Here is a 14,220-nt window from a genome sequence, read left to right as displayed (position 1 = left end):
TTTGGGTTTCAGATCCAAATTCAGTGTCCAATGCCAAAGCCTTGGTGCAGACATCTATTGCCAAGAGCCAAGCAGCAACCAAACTCAAATTTTATGACTAGAGAGTTTCTGATACTTGAGTAAGCAGTTTTTTTCTAAAGTAGGAGGAACATGAGTGTTTGGGTGACCATCTAAATTTTTGAGTAACACATAATGATTTCATTTCTAAAAAAAGCACTCTTAGTGAGTGCAGAGATGAGCTATTTTGTTACACACATATGTCTGCTTTAGCTAAAGGCTTTATGTTTCCATTCTGGAGAGGTTTTTGAAAACAATTTTTGTTTAAAATATGGGTAAAGGAATAAAATGAGCCAAGATGGATTCAATACAAGAGAGGATTATTACCATGAGCTACAACTTGAATCATTTTAGCAGACACATACCACTAAATAAATATGACAGTGGTGCAGCCCTGTATGCTGTCTTCTAAGCCAGCCTGCTTTTCATCATCCAGATGCCTCTATATGATCTAAAGTGGGGCTGCATGAGACTTGCAGTCAAATGCAGTGCTGTCAGAAAGGTGTGATCAATCATCCCTGCCAGCCTGACAGCACAGGATCTGATTTATTCTGCCTCTGACTCCTATATTTATTACAAAATCAAAGGTAGGGCTTAACATTAGTACAAAACACTGGAGTTTTGTTCAATAGTGAGCTATTGCATGTGGAACAAGCATAAAATCCCCTGATGTTTAATGATTCATTTAACATATATCTGGTACATGAATTAGCAAACAGAGATGGGAAATACAGCAGCCAAAACTAATTGATGAATATTGAATTGCATTGTACAGTACATGTAGAGAAAATACAGTGAGAATTCCCTTAAAAACTTCTTTGTCTGCCCCAGCTTTCAAGTAGAACACCTGAGGAAGCTGTCCTGAATATAATGCTTAAAATCAAAGGGAAGAAAAAGAAAAGGGAAAAAAACAACAAAATAAACAACAAAAAGCCAACCAAACAAACAAAAACTAACTCAGGAGACTTAAAATGTCTCTCTAGAGCAGTATAACAGATATTTTTTAATGAAGCTATTGGTAGTTGAAAATATGCAAGTAATTAAGTATACATAGAAGGCTAACCATAAAATTTACTGCTGTCCATGTAGTCTTTCAGCTTGTCCAAATCTCTCACTATCCCCACAGAGTTTTCATAACTTTGAGTGCATTTTACCACGTGCCCAGATTTTCTAATGCCAAGGTGGCCAAGTCAGGACCTCTGATCAGGTATGGGGGTGCAAGTGCAAGGATTCTGTTTAAACACCACACCCTTGATACCTGAGATGAGCTGAGTATTTGCTGTGATAAACTTTAAGATCCTCCAGCTGCAATCTGCAAACAAAACCATATGAGCCTGTTAGGAGGGAGCTGCTTGGAACTGCTTTAGAACTTTATGTGACCCTAATTTATGACTCTGTTACTTTTCAAAAGTACAGCTGTCGCAGCCTGAAAAACCAGTTTTCAGGTGAAGAAAAATAGGAGGTTAAAAAAAAATCACAAGCAAATTGACAAGAATAGCACCCAGCTTAAAATCAAATACAGATGTTTCAAAGAGCTGGCTTGCAGAAGAGACACTGAATAGAAATGCTCTCAGTGAGAATGCATTTGTAGCCTTCAGTCAGGGTGAATGCAGAAGAAAGCAACAGGAAAATCATTTGCCTAGATCACATTTAGACCACTCAGATTTTCCTCATTTTCTCCCAGAAATTTTGCCAAATGTGGAAGAATGCACACATACATAGAACCTAAAACATCTCAGGCTTTGCACTCGTGGTGTGCTGGGCTGTATCATAAGCCCTCCTGAAAGCCTCCATCCAATTTAAGCCAGAGATCCTGCCTTGATGCTTTTTAACAGGTTGATACATAGATAGCATGAAAGCTCAAGTTGTCAAGAAGAATTATTCATCTGCACCAGTCTGACTGCTTTGCTGTGCATATTCATGGATGAGTATGGCTAGAAATCAGCTGGAAGTCATAATTAAGACAAGCCAGCATTGCTAGCAGCAAATTATAGATGTACTTTAGATCCAATTACACTGTAATGACTGAGTGGCAACGAGATATTGGCAGCTGAAATGGCATCAAATTGCTTTCTTCAGGCAGAGCCAAAGGTACAGGGTAAAATCAGACTATCCCATAACATTTAACTTCTCATAACTAACAGGGCATAGGGGTGAAATGAAAATCTCTGTCACACACATACACAAAACCACATTTACAAAACAGCTCCAAAATTCCCATCTAGCAGTTTTACAAAACATTTTGAGTACAAATGAGAGAGGTGATTACAAAAGCCAGCTTCTTTTTAAAACCCAGGGTTGCAGCTTCCCTTGAACAGAACAACCTCTGGGCTCAGCAAAGGGACTGTCTAGAGCTAAGGTCACCTGCTAAAATCCAGTTCTAGGGGAACCACAAAGGAAGGGATGGCATTTCCCTTTCCAAGGAGATGTAGGTGAATTCCTGGATCTGAAAAAGGCCTGTAGAAAAGATTAGCAGTGGGAACATTTTGTAGCCTGAGTTGGGAGCAGAGAATGAGCTAGAGGAGCATAAAACTGACTGTTGCCACAGCATTTTTATAACCATGTTGGAACATCAACAATATCATGTGGGTCTCGTATTCAGTCAAAGAAAGAAACTAAGAGTTTCTAGCGAGGCAAAAAGCCTGGAAAAGAGCTAGAAAAAAATATAAATAATTCTTTATCTCTCTTGTTTTTCACGTTGTTTATAGTTAAGTTCTATCACTGTGCGTCAAACACTTTACACCAATTGGTGAGTTATTTTCACTTCAGAACCAGTGGAGTTGGTCCTCACAAAGCTCTGTATAAAAGAGCAGTGTATTTTGAATAAATGGGAGTTTTACCCTCACAGCCTTCTGATCTGGTCAGAGTCTCTTCATTCCCATCCTGCCTCGACAGCGACAATATCATATTTAGAAAACACCAAAACTCTGATATACATCACAACACTGTAGACATTCCTGTTACAGAGAATATGAAGAGGATCCCAACTCTCTTGATAATTAATCCTCCATTGGAAGAGATGTTTTATCCACTTGGTTCTTTGCACTTGAGGGAAAAATTATTTCAAAAGTTGATTTGAATAAAAAAAGAGAGAAGAAAGGAAATGTAAACAGAAATGGTCTCAATTGTTGACATGTTCCCCAAGATTTCCTTGGCAAAAATACAACAGAAAACAAATTAAACATGGACTAACACATAAGAAAATTCTACAGGCTTCTGAAGGCAAACAAAAAACTCCATGAGTTTGTCAATCTCAACAAATCCCCAGAGGTGTTTAAGGCATGGAAGCTTTCCTCAGTTACTCCAGACACCACCAGAGAGTAATGGTTCAAAGAATGCAGGGGGATGTTCAAGGGAAAAAGAAAAATCACAAGTGATGTCTTTTACAGAAAAGGCACAGGGTTATCTCAATCTGCCATCTCCCTTTGAGAGGACCAGATTTCCCTGAGACTTTTCCTGCCAGGGGGAGAGCCAGGCTAAAAGGGACTCCAGAGCACCTTAGGCAGGACACCTTGGGCAGAAGTATTCATTTTTAGGATGTTTGTCCTGCAGAAGAGTCTCCAGCCTTAGGCAGCTGCCCTATAACCATGAGAGGTCATCACACATTGTCCTGCACTTCCCCCTGACTTCTCCTGCCTGGGTTCCAATGCCAGACTTTGCACTTTGCATCCTTGGCAGACATAAATACAATTTTTGAATTGGATTTCAATATATTCGTTACCTACTCCATGCTCTGCTGTCCAATCTATCTGTCTGCTGGTTATTAAAAACAATATTTGATAGGTACAATGAAAAAAAATGAAATATCTAATTCCTCCTAGGAAGGATCAACACCCATTTCTCGAAGACTTTTGCTAATTAAAATCTGTTTGGATCCTGATATATGGCTAATTCTTAAGTCAGAAATTCTGGAAGCACTGAACATAATGGGAAATCCTCTTTATCTTGTTACATCAGCACAATTTTGCACCCTGTGGAAATAGGTAACTACTACTTTCTTCTGTAGAAAAATATTTGAAAACTGTTCTTAAATTGAAGCCTGATTTTCCTGTGAAAATCAAAAAAGCAGGAGCATACACATTCAGACAAAGAGTTATATTTATATACATATAGTGAAAGACACGTGAAGCTTTGGCAAGCAAAGTTTTTTGGGTTTTTTTCCATTCAGATTGAAAAATATGGAAGACATGGTATGGTCAAAAGAAGCCTCTGTTGTGATTTGAATTGAAAATAAATAATTCTTATGAGGGAATGGTAATGCTCCAGATTAGAAGATGCAAAGGCATGTCAGCCCCTTCAGAGGCTTCAGGTGCTGAACAGTTCCTCTATTCCATACTAAACCTGACCAGTATTTGCTACTCACATATGATATTAATTTCTCTTGTCTTCAGTGACACTTTTACCTATACCCCAAAAAAGTGAAAAATTCAAAGAAGAAAAAAAAACCAGCAACAACCACCTAAACAAAAAGAAAAATATTTTTGGCACATCCAGTTGATATAAAAGTGAAAAATGCAAGAAAAATAAGAACCACTGAATATCAACACAGAAATAGTCTCATTGGCTGACTACCTCAGGCCCTAATAAGAAAAAAAATATATAAAGTTTATCCTTTATCCTAGAAGAATTTCCTCTATGACTCTGAAAAGAAATATTAGCAATCTTATTAGACAACTTGATGCTTTAAGAAAATATGGTTTTCCTCAGTTTCTGAAGATATGCCTCACTTTCAAGGGTAATAAAAATCCTTAATACTGACTCTCATAATACAGTGGAAACACAATTACATTATTTTGTACTACACTTGCACGTGCTAAAGAAACTAACCCAAAATTAAAATCCCTGTGCACCTTCAAAAACCCCAGATTATTAAAGTAATTTTTTTCCTTCCTAAAATATACAACTTCACAATCAAAAAGTCCTAGGATTTCCCCTGGGATAAATTAACGCTTTATATGAACTAAAGCTAGTAAAGATATATTCACTGAATCAGGCTTCTGAACCTTAAAGAGCACAATGGGAAAATAAAGCAACATTCAGTTATATTTATGGAGGCCATTTATTTTTACAAGTTAACACTGCCAACAATCAAATTTTCAAGTAAAGTGGCACAACAGGAGTGAATACATGGGAATGAAAGAATTAGAGTGAAAAAGTTACATCCAGTGTGGCTCTGGAAGTGGTTTGCTCTGGATCCCATGCACTTTGCAGGGGAAGAAACAGGTTAGGTGCACCCCTGCAGGGTGCCAGACAGTTTATTTCTGTCAGAGAGCAGCAGAGTTTGTGTACTTTAAAGATGATGACAGAGACCAAACCCCAACGAACGGGGATGGCAGGAGATAGCCTCAAAGGCAGAGCTGTGACCCAAAGGTAAGTACTAAACAAACACATTCACTGTCAGCACAAAAAAAAAAAAAAAAAAAAAAAAAAAAAAAAAAAAAACCTCTCTCAAAATTTTTGCCTAAAAAAAATCTCAAATAACACTAAATTACTCTAAACAGAAAACTTTTAAAGAAGAACACTATTTGCAAAACGCTTTCTGTGTCTTAAATTATTGCTCTTCTCCATAAGCATTTGCATGCATTTCTCTACTTCTGTGAAATTCCACCACAGAGATACAAAATCAAAAAACATGTATACATTTAGACATATTACTGTACATCTTTAAAGCAGTAGATATTCTGGATATATACAACACATATACAATACACAGTCTCCCTTTACTGTAGTGGTCTGGCTACTAGTTGTGCTTTTCTCCCAATTTAGGAAGTTAATGATGCTTAGTTCCATAAGAATTTTCATGAAACGTGACTGGCTGAAAGCAGACAGCTCAAATAGTAGTGCATTCAGTAGTTAGGTGTTATATTCTTAGCAGAGTGATAATAAACCTTAACCCTAAGGTTGGGTAGTCATTAAGAATATAAAACTCAATTTCTAAGTATTAAAAAACTTCTTTAGCTATACAATTATATTTTAAAAAGGGCAAAATTTCAGCTTATATTTGAGCCAGAGCTCAGTTCAAAAATAGCTCTGGAGATGAATTTCATTTTATTTTATTAGTTTTGAAGGCCTTTCTCTGTTTCTGCTGAGTTAAAACTAGCTTTCCTGGGTTTTAACACATGTTCCTCAGTGTTCCAGAGCTCTTTTAACTGGAGTGTGCTTGAGTGAAAAGCCAACAGATCAGGCACACATCCTACTCAAAACAGCAAATCTGCTGTAGCCTGCTTTATACCTTATTCATAAAAAAGTATTGCATTTATTGCCATGTCTTTACCATGTTCCCACCAAGTGACATCCATTTCTGCACACCAACACTGATAAAAAACTTTAAAATCAGGCTTGCCTGACTGATAAGTGCAGGACCATATGCTCCCAGATAGGAAACATTCATACAGCAGTGGAGGTGATCTTCAGATATTTTGACTCATTTGAAGGTCAGTGCTCAGCTTGCTGGATTTTGTGTTGTGTAGGTACACAAACACCAGTAAAAACAGTTATCAATTCCAGCCTGGTAAAAAAATTTAACGTGCATAAAATTGCTGCTAAAATTCCCGTGCTAAAATCTTTCTGCCCCACTGGCAGAAATGTTAAGTCTCAGAAGTTGCTTCTGTTGGCTGTGGTATAAAAACTCTGGAATGAAGCAGCCTTGAGTTTGCCATCACAAAGGTCTGGGGAGTGGTGCTTCTGCATCTGTGCACTGCAGCTTCCAGTATGTCAAAAGAAGCCAAATCAGGCTGCCAAACAGAGTGGTGGGAAGAATGTAGTATGGGAAACTCAGCAGCTTTATCTCACCCTTGCTCTGGTGAGACTTGAGATCTCCAAGCACAGAAAGCAAGATCCACTCTTCACAGCACACCCAGCACTTGCACATCCCTTAAACCTATCTCCAGTGACAAGGCAAACAAAATCCCAGTGTGATGAGCTTACAGTTTGGTAAAATAACACACTGTACCAAAAGAAACAGTAAAGAGTTCCCTGGTAGCACAAGTACTTGCTTTCTACATATAGACTAACTGTGTCAAAAAAAAATATTCCAATGGCATCATAAAAGACAATTCTTGTAAGGGACTTGTTCGGTTTCCATTGCAACTGGGACTTGTTCCTCCAGTTTGCAGCACATTAGGAAGGGGGATAAATCTCCCTACTCTTTATTTCAGGTAGAAATGAAACACTAAGCCAAAAAAGCTGTACATGGTGATCATGATTTCTGATCTTCCTCTGCTGGGATGACTTCCAAGAGGATTTGCAATGTTGTGGTTACCCTGCCTGCAAAGATAAAAGCATACACATTGTAAGATTTTGCAGGAGACATTAAGAAGGAGAAGCAGTCAGGAAAATTGTCTTAGCTTCTATACAGGCTGCTTGCACATAGACTTCACACAGGTCATATATATTACATATATCATTTAAACTCGGCATTTTCTTTTTAACCATTTTCTGAGCCTCTGATCCAAGGCTGTGCATATACAATAATAATGGAAGGGTACAGATGTATAACCTTATTCAATAAAAGTCTACGTGCTTTTAAAGGCAATCTTAAAAATGACTACTCTGCATAACTGCTTAGCTTTATCAAGATTTTATGTTGAAGAATTCAAATAACTTAATTTACATGTGCCAAGACCTGCCTAAGCAAAAAAAAAAAAAAAAAAAAAAAAAAAAAAAGAAAAGATCATCCATCCAAAGTAACTTCATGTTTTCTTTTGTTCACTCTGAACATTTATTTCCTTTTGGTGCGTTTGGTGATTTTCTTTTTAGGGTGCTGGTGCATAAATTGCACAGTTAATTCACATATAGCACATACAGAATAGTAAAAGAACATTTTATTACCATTTCTTTCACTTTTCACTCATTCTTAATATCCTATGTGGCATGAATGTTGACACTGACACAATGCCAGGAGGGTAAAATAGTGCATCTGACAGAAGATATGAACTGAAACCACTTCTCTGATCATCTGTCTAAGGCAGATTCTACCATCCTTTCCTCTTTTCTCTGGATGTCACCAGTTCATTGCAAAGCCAGGTTGCCCTTAGACTATAAACTGATAGGGGCAGGGAGGCCAAGAGTCTCCAGGCATTGCATTTTCCTCCCATCTGCCTTCCCTGTCCCTAGTGGGACAGCAGAGCTGGGCTGAGTGTAGCAGGGATGAAAGACAGGAGGAAAACCAGCAGCAGGAAAACAGCAGGGCTTCATCCCAGCCCTTCCAGCTCTGAGGATGAGCAAAGGGAAAAAGAGAATTTTATGAAGCTGAGCAGTGGCATGACAGCTCTTGTAAAAGGGCATAGCAGCAGAGGGAAACCGTGGGCATCTCTAGAGCTGGCTGTGATTTTGTTCACCTAAATTGACAGACCCACTAGCAGCAAGACCTTGCCCAGGTCTCCATTTCCATGCAGCAGTTTTTCTCTCTCCTGGGACGAAGCCACAGCACAGCAGAGAAGTTGGGGGAGCTAGCTTTTTTTGCATTTTTTGTTTGCAATGTACTCAGAATAAATCAGCATTTGGAGCATTTTCCCCTATGAAAATGTTCCAATCTGTTTCCAGTCAGTACCTCTATGTTGCCTACAGGACCAGTTTCACATTTGTCACAAGAAAACTTAACACACCATGGCAGTGCAGATAACTTCCCCAGCCCACTTTAAATCCCAATTTTCCCTTTTTGAGAGAAGAATTCACTGTAAAGGGGTCCCAGGGGACAACCTTTATTAAAAAACTCCAGACCCTCTATCCACACAAGCACCACATAAAGTTGAAGTGAGGAAAGAGAGCAGGAATTTTATCATATATATATGATTGAACATGAAATCTGTAACAATGAAATGCTGAGATAATCTCCCATGGATCCCACTACAAACTCAACAAAGAGAAACAAATTGAGCATATAACACTTTGTCCTATCCTCTGGAGTTGCTAAATAATCCTGGCAGAGATATTTTGTTATATAACAAGATCTCATTTCCAGCAGGGGCTCAGCTATGATAAAAAGTAGGATTCAACTTCTTTGCAAGTCAACCCACTGTAAAGAAATAGATGTTTTGAAGTGTGAGTCTAAGGTTGGGTTTTCAGCTGAGGAGCTGTAGATAGGAGCATTCTTGTGCTGGTGATGCATACTTTTACACACTGATCTGCTGCTTAAGATTTGCTAGGCTTAACTTTTTCTCATTTTCATATTAGTTTTACAAAAAAAAAAAAAGAATGCAGAGGTCAAATGAAGCCTGTACCATCTGAAAATTATTTGTCCCACCACGTCTAGTGCTACAGCAGAATTCCTTTGGAAGAGGAAAGTAGAAAATGTTATTCTCATTGCAAAATACCATCCCAGAATCTACACCCCACAAGCTGCAAAGTTACCTTTTGCTCAATGCTCAATTTTATGAGGAGAATTGGCAATATAAATGGCCTAAGTACAGAACAAAGACTTTCAGCCTTGGGAGAGAATTCCTTGGGTAATCCACTTGTGGGCTCTGCTAGTGTAATCAGCCTGAAACTCCTTTCAGAAATATATGTATTTCAGGCTGGTTTTTTCATCCCACTACTCATTCTGGCTGCTCAATATCCCTTTCCTCTGATCCTTACAAAACCTATTCAGAATATTCCCTCTGACCTTTCATGGCACTGGGTACCCATGGGTATTTGCACTTCAGGGGTTTATGAGCAGCAGCCATCTCCACTGCCAAAGCTGGGCAGAATTTCCCTCTCAATACATGCTGGGCAGCTGGACCAGTCAATGCCTCAGGAATGTGACTTTTCAAAGCCTAACATCAGCTCTCCATGTGCTGATCTGGGCACATTAAGCAACTTGGGAACAGTATTGGTAGCACAGCACTGTGTTTAGGCTAGCAGGCTCCTCCTTCCCCTCTGGTACCACATGGATTGCTTTGGTCAAGTCTAAGTAGATTGGATTCATCCCATTCTCCTTTGCAAAAAAAAAAAAAAAATAGTCATTTATCTTCTCATACAAAGTTACCCAGTTACTCTGGCAAAAATCTACCTCTTAAATAACAATCCCATTTTTTATACTGTCCTTTACCTCATGTCTGTATTTACACTTTCATGCCTATGTAAGACATATTGTTTCAAGGTTAGAATATCAAGCTTGCAGCCACCCATTTTTTTTTCTATATCTCACAGAGGTACCTTAAGTGAATTTATCCTCATTCCTTTTGTAAATGTTCTCAGGCTATACAATGGGTCTCCCAAAATAATGCCAGCTTAATGACTCCACACAGAAGGTTTATTGCTTCTTCTTAGGGAAAAGAAAAATCTGCTTGTTTCACACGTAAATCTCCACTCTTCTCCACCTCAAAACTGTCAGCATCAGTTTTCTGTCATTACTGTTGTTATTTTGGGGATAATAAATAGAAAGCAAACAAGCTGTTTGGCTCACTGACTGGCTTCTGCTGCATTCCTCTCTCAGCCAGTACACCATGCCCATCCACAGACTTCTTTCTAGGAGGAGAATTTTGTGTTGTCTCAAAAGGTAGAAATTATTCACCTTCATTGTCACAGCTGGCAGAAAAATCTCCACATCTATCCAGTCTACCTTAAAGACAATATTCCTTCTCTTTCCCGAGAAATGTAGTTCAACACTGTCATCCCGTGGCCAAAGATTCAAGTGGCTCTATTCCAACACCTCTGAGACATGACAGAAAATGCCAAAAAAGCTCCTGGATTTGATAAGGAAAAAATTTCTAGACCCCAAATGTCAAGACTGAGGGATTATAAATAGATTAAAACCCAACTACTTAATAGAATGTCCTTCTGCATACAACTGCTTTAATTTGTACTGAAGATTTCTACCCATTCCAGGGACAATGCAAGTAATTTATAATGTTTTGGCTATAAAATTAAGATTTTGCAAGCCTAAACTAACACCTTTCACTGTAAAAACTTTCTGCCCTATTGGCTGTGGACTTCCCAGAGAGGGAAAGTCTACATATTCTGCAGCAGATAGGATATAACTCTAGAACATATTTATGTCAAAAAATATAAAAAATACATACAACTGCTTATACTGTAATTACATATAAAAGCACTATTCTTTTCTTGTGAGCAGCTCATTTTAATTCATCAATATGCACTTTTGATTCAGCATCTACAGAAATCAATTATTTTTAGGTAAAGATTTCACAGGGTGTGTTTTAGTTTTTCAGCCAAAAAAAAATTTTTTTTTTTTGTTTAATAAATTATCCATCATTCCTGAAATATCTTGCCAATAGTCTTATTTCATGTTTGAAAATTCCATTTATTTTGGAAGCCTATCATCCTAGTAACAAAAAAAAAAAAAAAAAAAAAAGATAATGAAGAGCTGTAATAAATGATACTGACTTCCAATTGAAATGTTTCAAATAATCCTTCTCTTAACACATCAGAACTTCCACAAATCCTTTCAAAACCTTTCAGAAATGGTACAGAAAATATTCTTAGTGGAAATATTCTCACTCAGTGTATTTCAGGCATGAAACACTACTAGCCAAGTCACACAGAAGTCATTCTTCACGAAGCACAGAAATAATGTCCATAGAGGCATGTCAGCCATGGTACATGTTGCTGTCACCCTGTCAGGAGCCACTGCTAAGGACAATATCCCCGTGCCAAACCTGCCTGAATTTTCCAGACACTTCCAGTCCCATTCCAAACACTCCTCAGTGGTCCACAAACACGTGGTGTCAGTAGGGAGCACCAAGCTCCTCCTGATATCTCGGTTGTTCTGCTGGAGATTCCAAACAGATTCTCCAAGGAGTGCAGTGCTGTCTTTATCAGCACAGAGACAGGGTCAGGAGAAGGTGATGGTGATTTACAAGGAATTAGATGTTTGTAAGGGAGGAGGGCAGGGAAGAAGCATCAGTCCTTTAAAGTCAATCACTGGCTGTGCATGTACCTCCTTAGTTGGGGAACATTGCCACTGGCAGAGCAATGCTAGAGCACGAGCCCAAAAGCAGCTTGCACAACTTGCATCCTCATCCCCAGCCCACAGCAGCTGAGAGCATCCATCCAGAGGATTTCACAACACTCTGAGAAACTCCTGGAGTCACCATGAAGGACAGAAGTCCCACACCAGGACTTACCTAGAAGCTTTCTGAACCACTTTGGCTTGTTGTCCCACACAATGAAGAAGTAGTAGGCAGGAATGCCAGTCAGGGTTATTGCAAATCCAATCCCCGTGTTCACTGGGTCAGAGTAAAGTGACAGAGCAACCATGAAGAGGCAAGTGAAGGAAAACAATGCCGGGATAAATAAAGGAACCTGAAAAATACCCACACAAAGAACCATTAAATAATAAGGCCATTGTAAAGTAACGACTAAGGCATTTAACTTTCCATGAAATGTAAATTGGACAAGACCCTGCAGGACAGGATAGTTCTGGAGAAATAAGGGTATCTAGAGGAGGCACACAAAATGTCAGTGACTGCAGAAGCCAGGCCCTGCCAGCTGCTATGCAGTGAGTGCCACAGAAGTGTCTTAATTACACTCTAAAACACTCCAGCGTTTTACTTCCTTTAAAATGCAAGGACTGTAAATAAGTTACATTGTAAAAGTCCTTCTTCTAATCTCCCAGCATATAAGCAACTAGCTCTAACCACAGCAAAGATTTCTGTTTTGATAATTACCCATTAGAAAACATTTTAAAACACAACCGGGAGCTCAAGTCACCTTTTAAAACTATTAAGAACGTATCGATTTTCTTCCTAAGGTAAAAATCAAAATCTACCAGGAAGAGAGCAAATTAAACAGCAATTTGACTAGCGATAAAGATATTTGATAGTGTTATGCACCTGATAGCAATTGAAAAAGCACTTTCTGACTGCATGACTGATGGCATTGCCAGTGTCACTGTTGAAAGTACACAAAGCAACCATATCAAATTTATTTGCTCAATTTTCAAGAGCACCAATACAATCACTCTCTTAGCAACTCTCTGAAGGAAATGCCTACAGGCATGGCTTATGAGACATCAAGTGTAATGGAGAATTGAGATTTCCTTGGAGATTGTTCTCTTCCTTTCATGCCTCAAAGCATTACTGTTCCTCTTTTGTGCCACTGTCAAAGCTGTTTTTTTAATCAAAAGAAAATAGGTTGTAGTGTTCACCTCCTTATTTACTAATATACCTACAAAAATGCAACAATACACATTCTTAGTTCTTCACAGAATAGTCTTCTTGGCAGCATCTAAATAGGGATATATTTCTCAATTTTTTGATGATGGATATAATCTTTGTGGATACACAACGGGACAGTTTACTTTGTATGATTCTACTTAAAACAAGCAAGAAAAATAGCAGAACCAAGGCCAAAATAGCTACTATTCAAGGGGCTGGACTATTAGCATTTTCTTTCTGGGTTCACAATAACTCTGCTAACCCGCTGCAAGTGCCAAATATTAAAAAAATCACACTAACCACTTATTTGCACAGAAAATTGGCTTACTTAATATTGGATATGCAATGACATAAATGCCCTCTCTCATAAATCCTTGTGCTTGACATGACTTTTTGGTCATGTTATTGTATATTTGGTCATAAAATTATCCAGGCCTTTATCAAAGGAGACATTAAATAGAGGACTGGCTAAAAATCAGTTTGGCACATGTAACCCCAACATTTGCAGTCTGAGCCCTCTGTGACTGCAGAGGTCTCAAGGTATTTTCACACAGCTTGCATCACAGAGCTCACATCACACAGTCTGAAGGCAACAGACAAGCAAAACTGAGCAAACACCTTCATCTCAGCACAGCAGCTTCAGCCTCTGTCCCCCAGGCATAGGGAATAGGCAAGAATTCTTTTCCAGAATGGAAAACAGCTGGGGTAGCACTGGGGACCTTGCAGGAAAACTCAGTCTTCACTGCAAACACTGTTTCCTCTTAAATCGGTTTTTCCTGAGAAAGAGGTTAGCTTGTGACATCAGAAAATGCTCCCTTGCTGTCTGACTGCAGGGCAGAGAGGAGGGAGGATTCATGTAAAAGAGTAGAGAGCAGATGTTACCTTGAAAGGACGAGGCATATCAGGACGTTTATATCTGAGATAAATCAACCCAGCAACTACTAGTCCAATAAAAAGCCACCTGGCAAAGCTGAGGAAATTCAAGAGGCTGTAGAGATCCCCATTGAATAACATTATCATTGTGAGAGGATGCTGCAAAAGAAATTCAGAGCATAAGAGGGGT

At 38.7% G+C, this 14,220-nt stretch overlaps 1 protein-coding gene across 1 annotated transcript in view; it reads right to left on the bottom strand.

The window, feature by feature from the left end:
• Positions 1–7,249: 7,249 nt before the first annotated feature.
• Positions 7,250–14,220, bottom strand: part of SLC7A11 (solute carrier family 7 member 11) — a 55,239-nt gene continuing 48,268 nt past the window's right edge. The window contains exons 10-12 of the mRNA XM_021529575.2: positions 14,040–14,189; positions 12,126–12,303; positions 7,250–7,323 (exon numbers count right to left, since the gene is read on the bottom strand). Of these exons, the coding sequence (XP_021385250.1) occupies positions 7,256–7,323; positions 12,126–12,303; positions 14,040–14,189 (396 nt within the window). The 3' untranslated portion in view covers positions 7,250–7,255. The remainder of the gene's footprint in view (positions 7,324–12,125; positions 12,304–14,039; positions 14,190–14,220) is intronic.

Source organism: Lonchura striata, chromosome 4 (genome assembly GCF_046129695.1).
Source record: "Lonchura striata isolate bLonStr1 chromosome 4, bLonStr1.mat, whole genome shotgun sequence".
In the NCBI taxonomy this organism is placed as follows: Eukaryota; Metazoa; Chordata; class Aves; order Passeriformes; family Estrildidae; genus Lonchura; species Lonchura striata.
The sequence above is the reverse complement of the archived record's forward strand: the minus strand, read 5'-3'. Positions and strand labels throughout refer to the sequence as shown.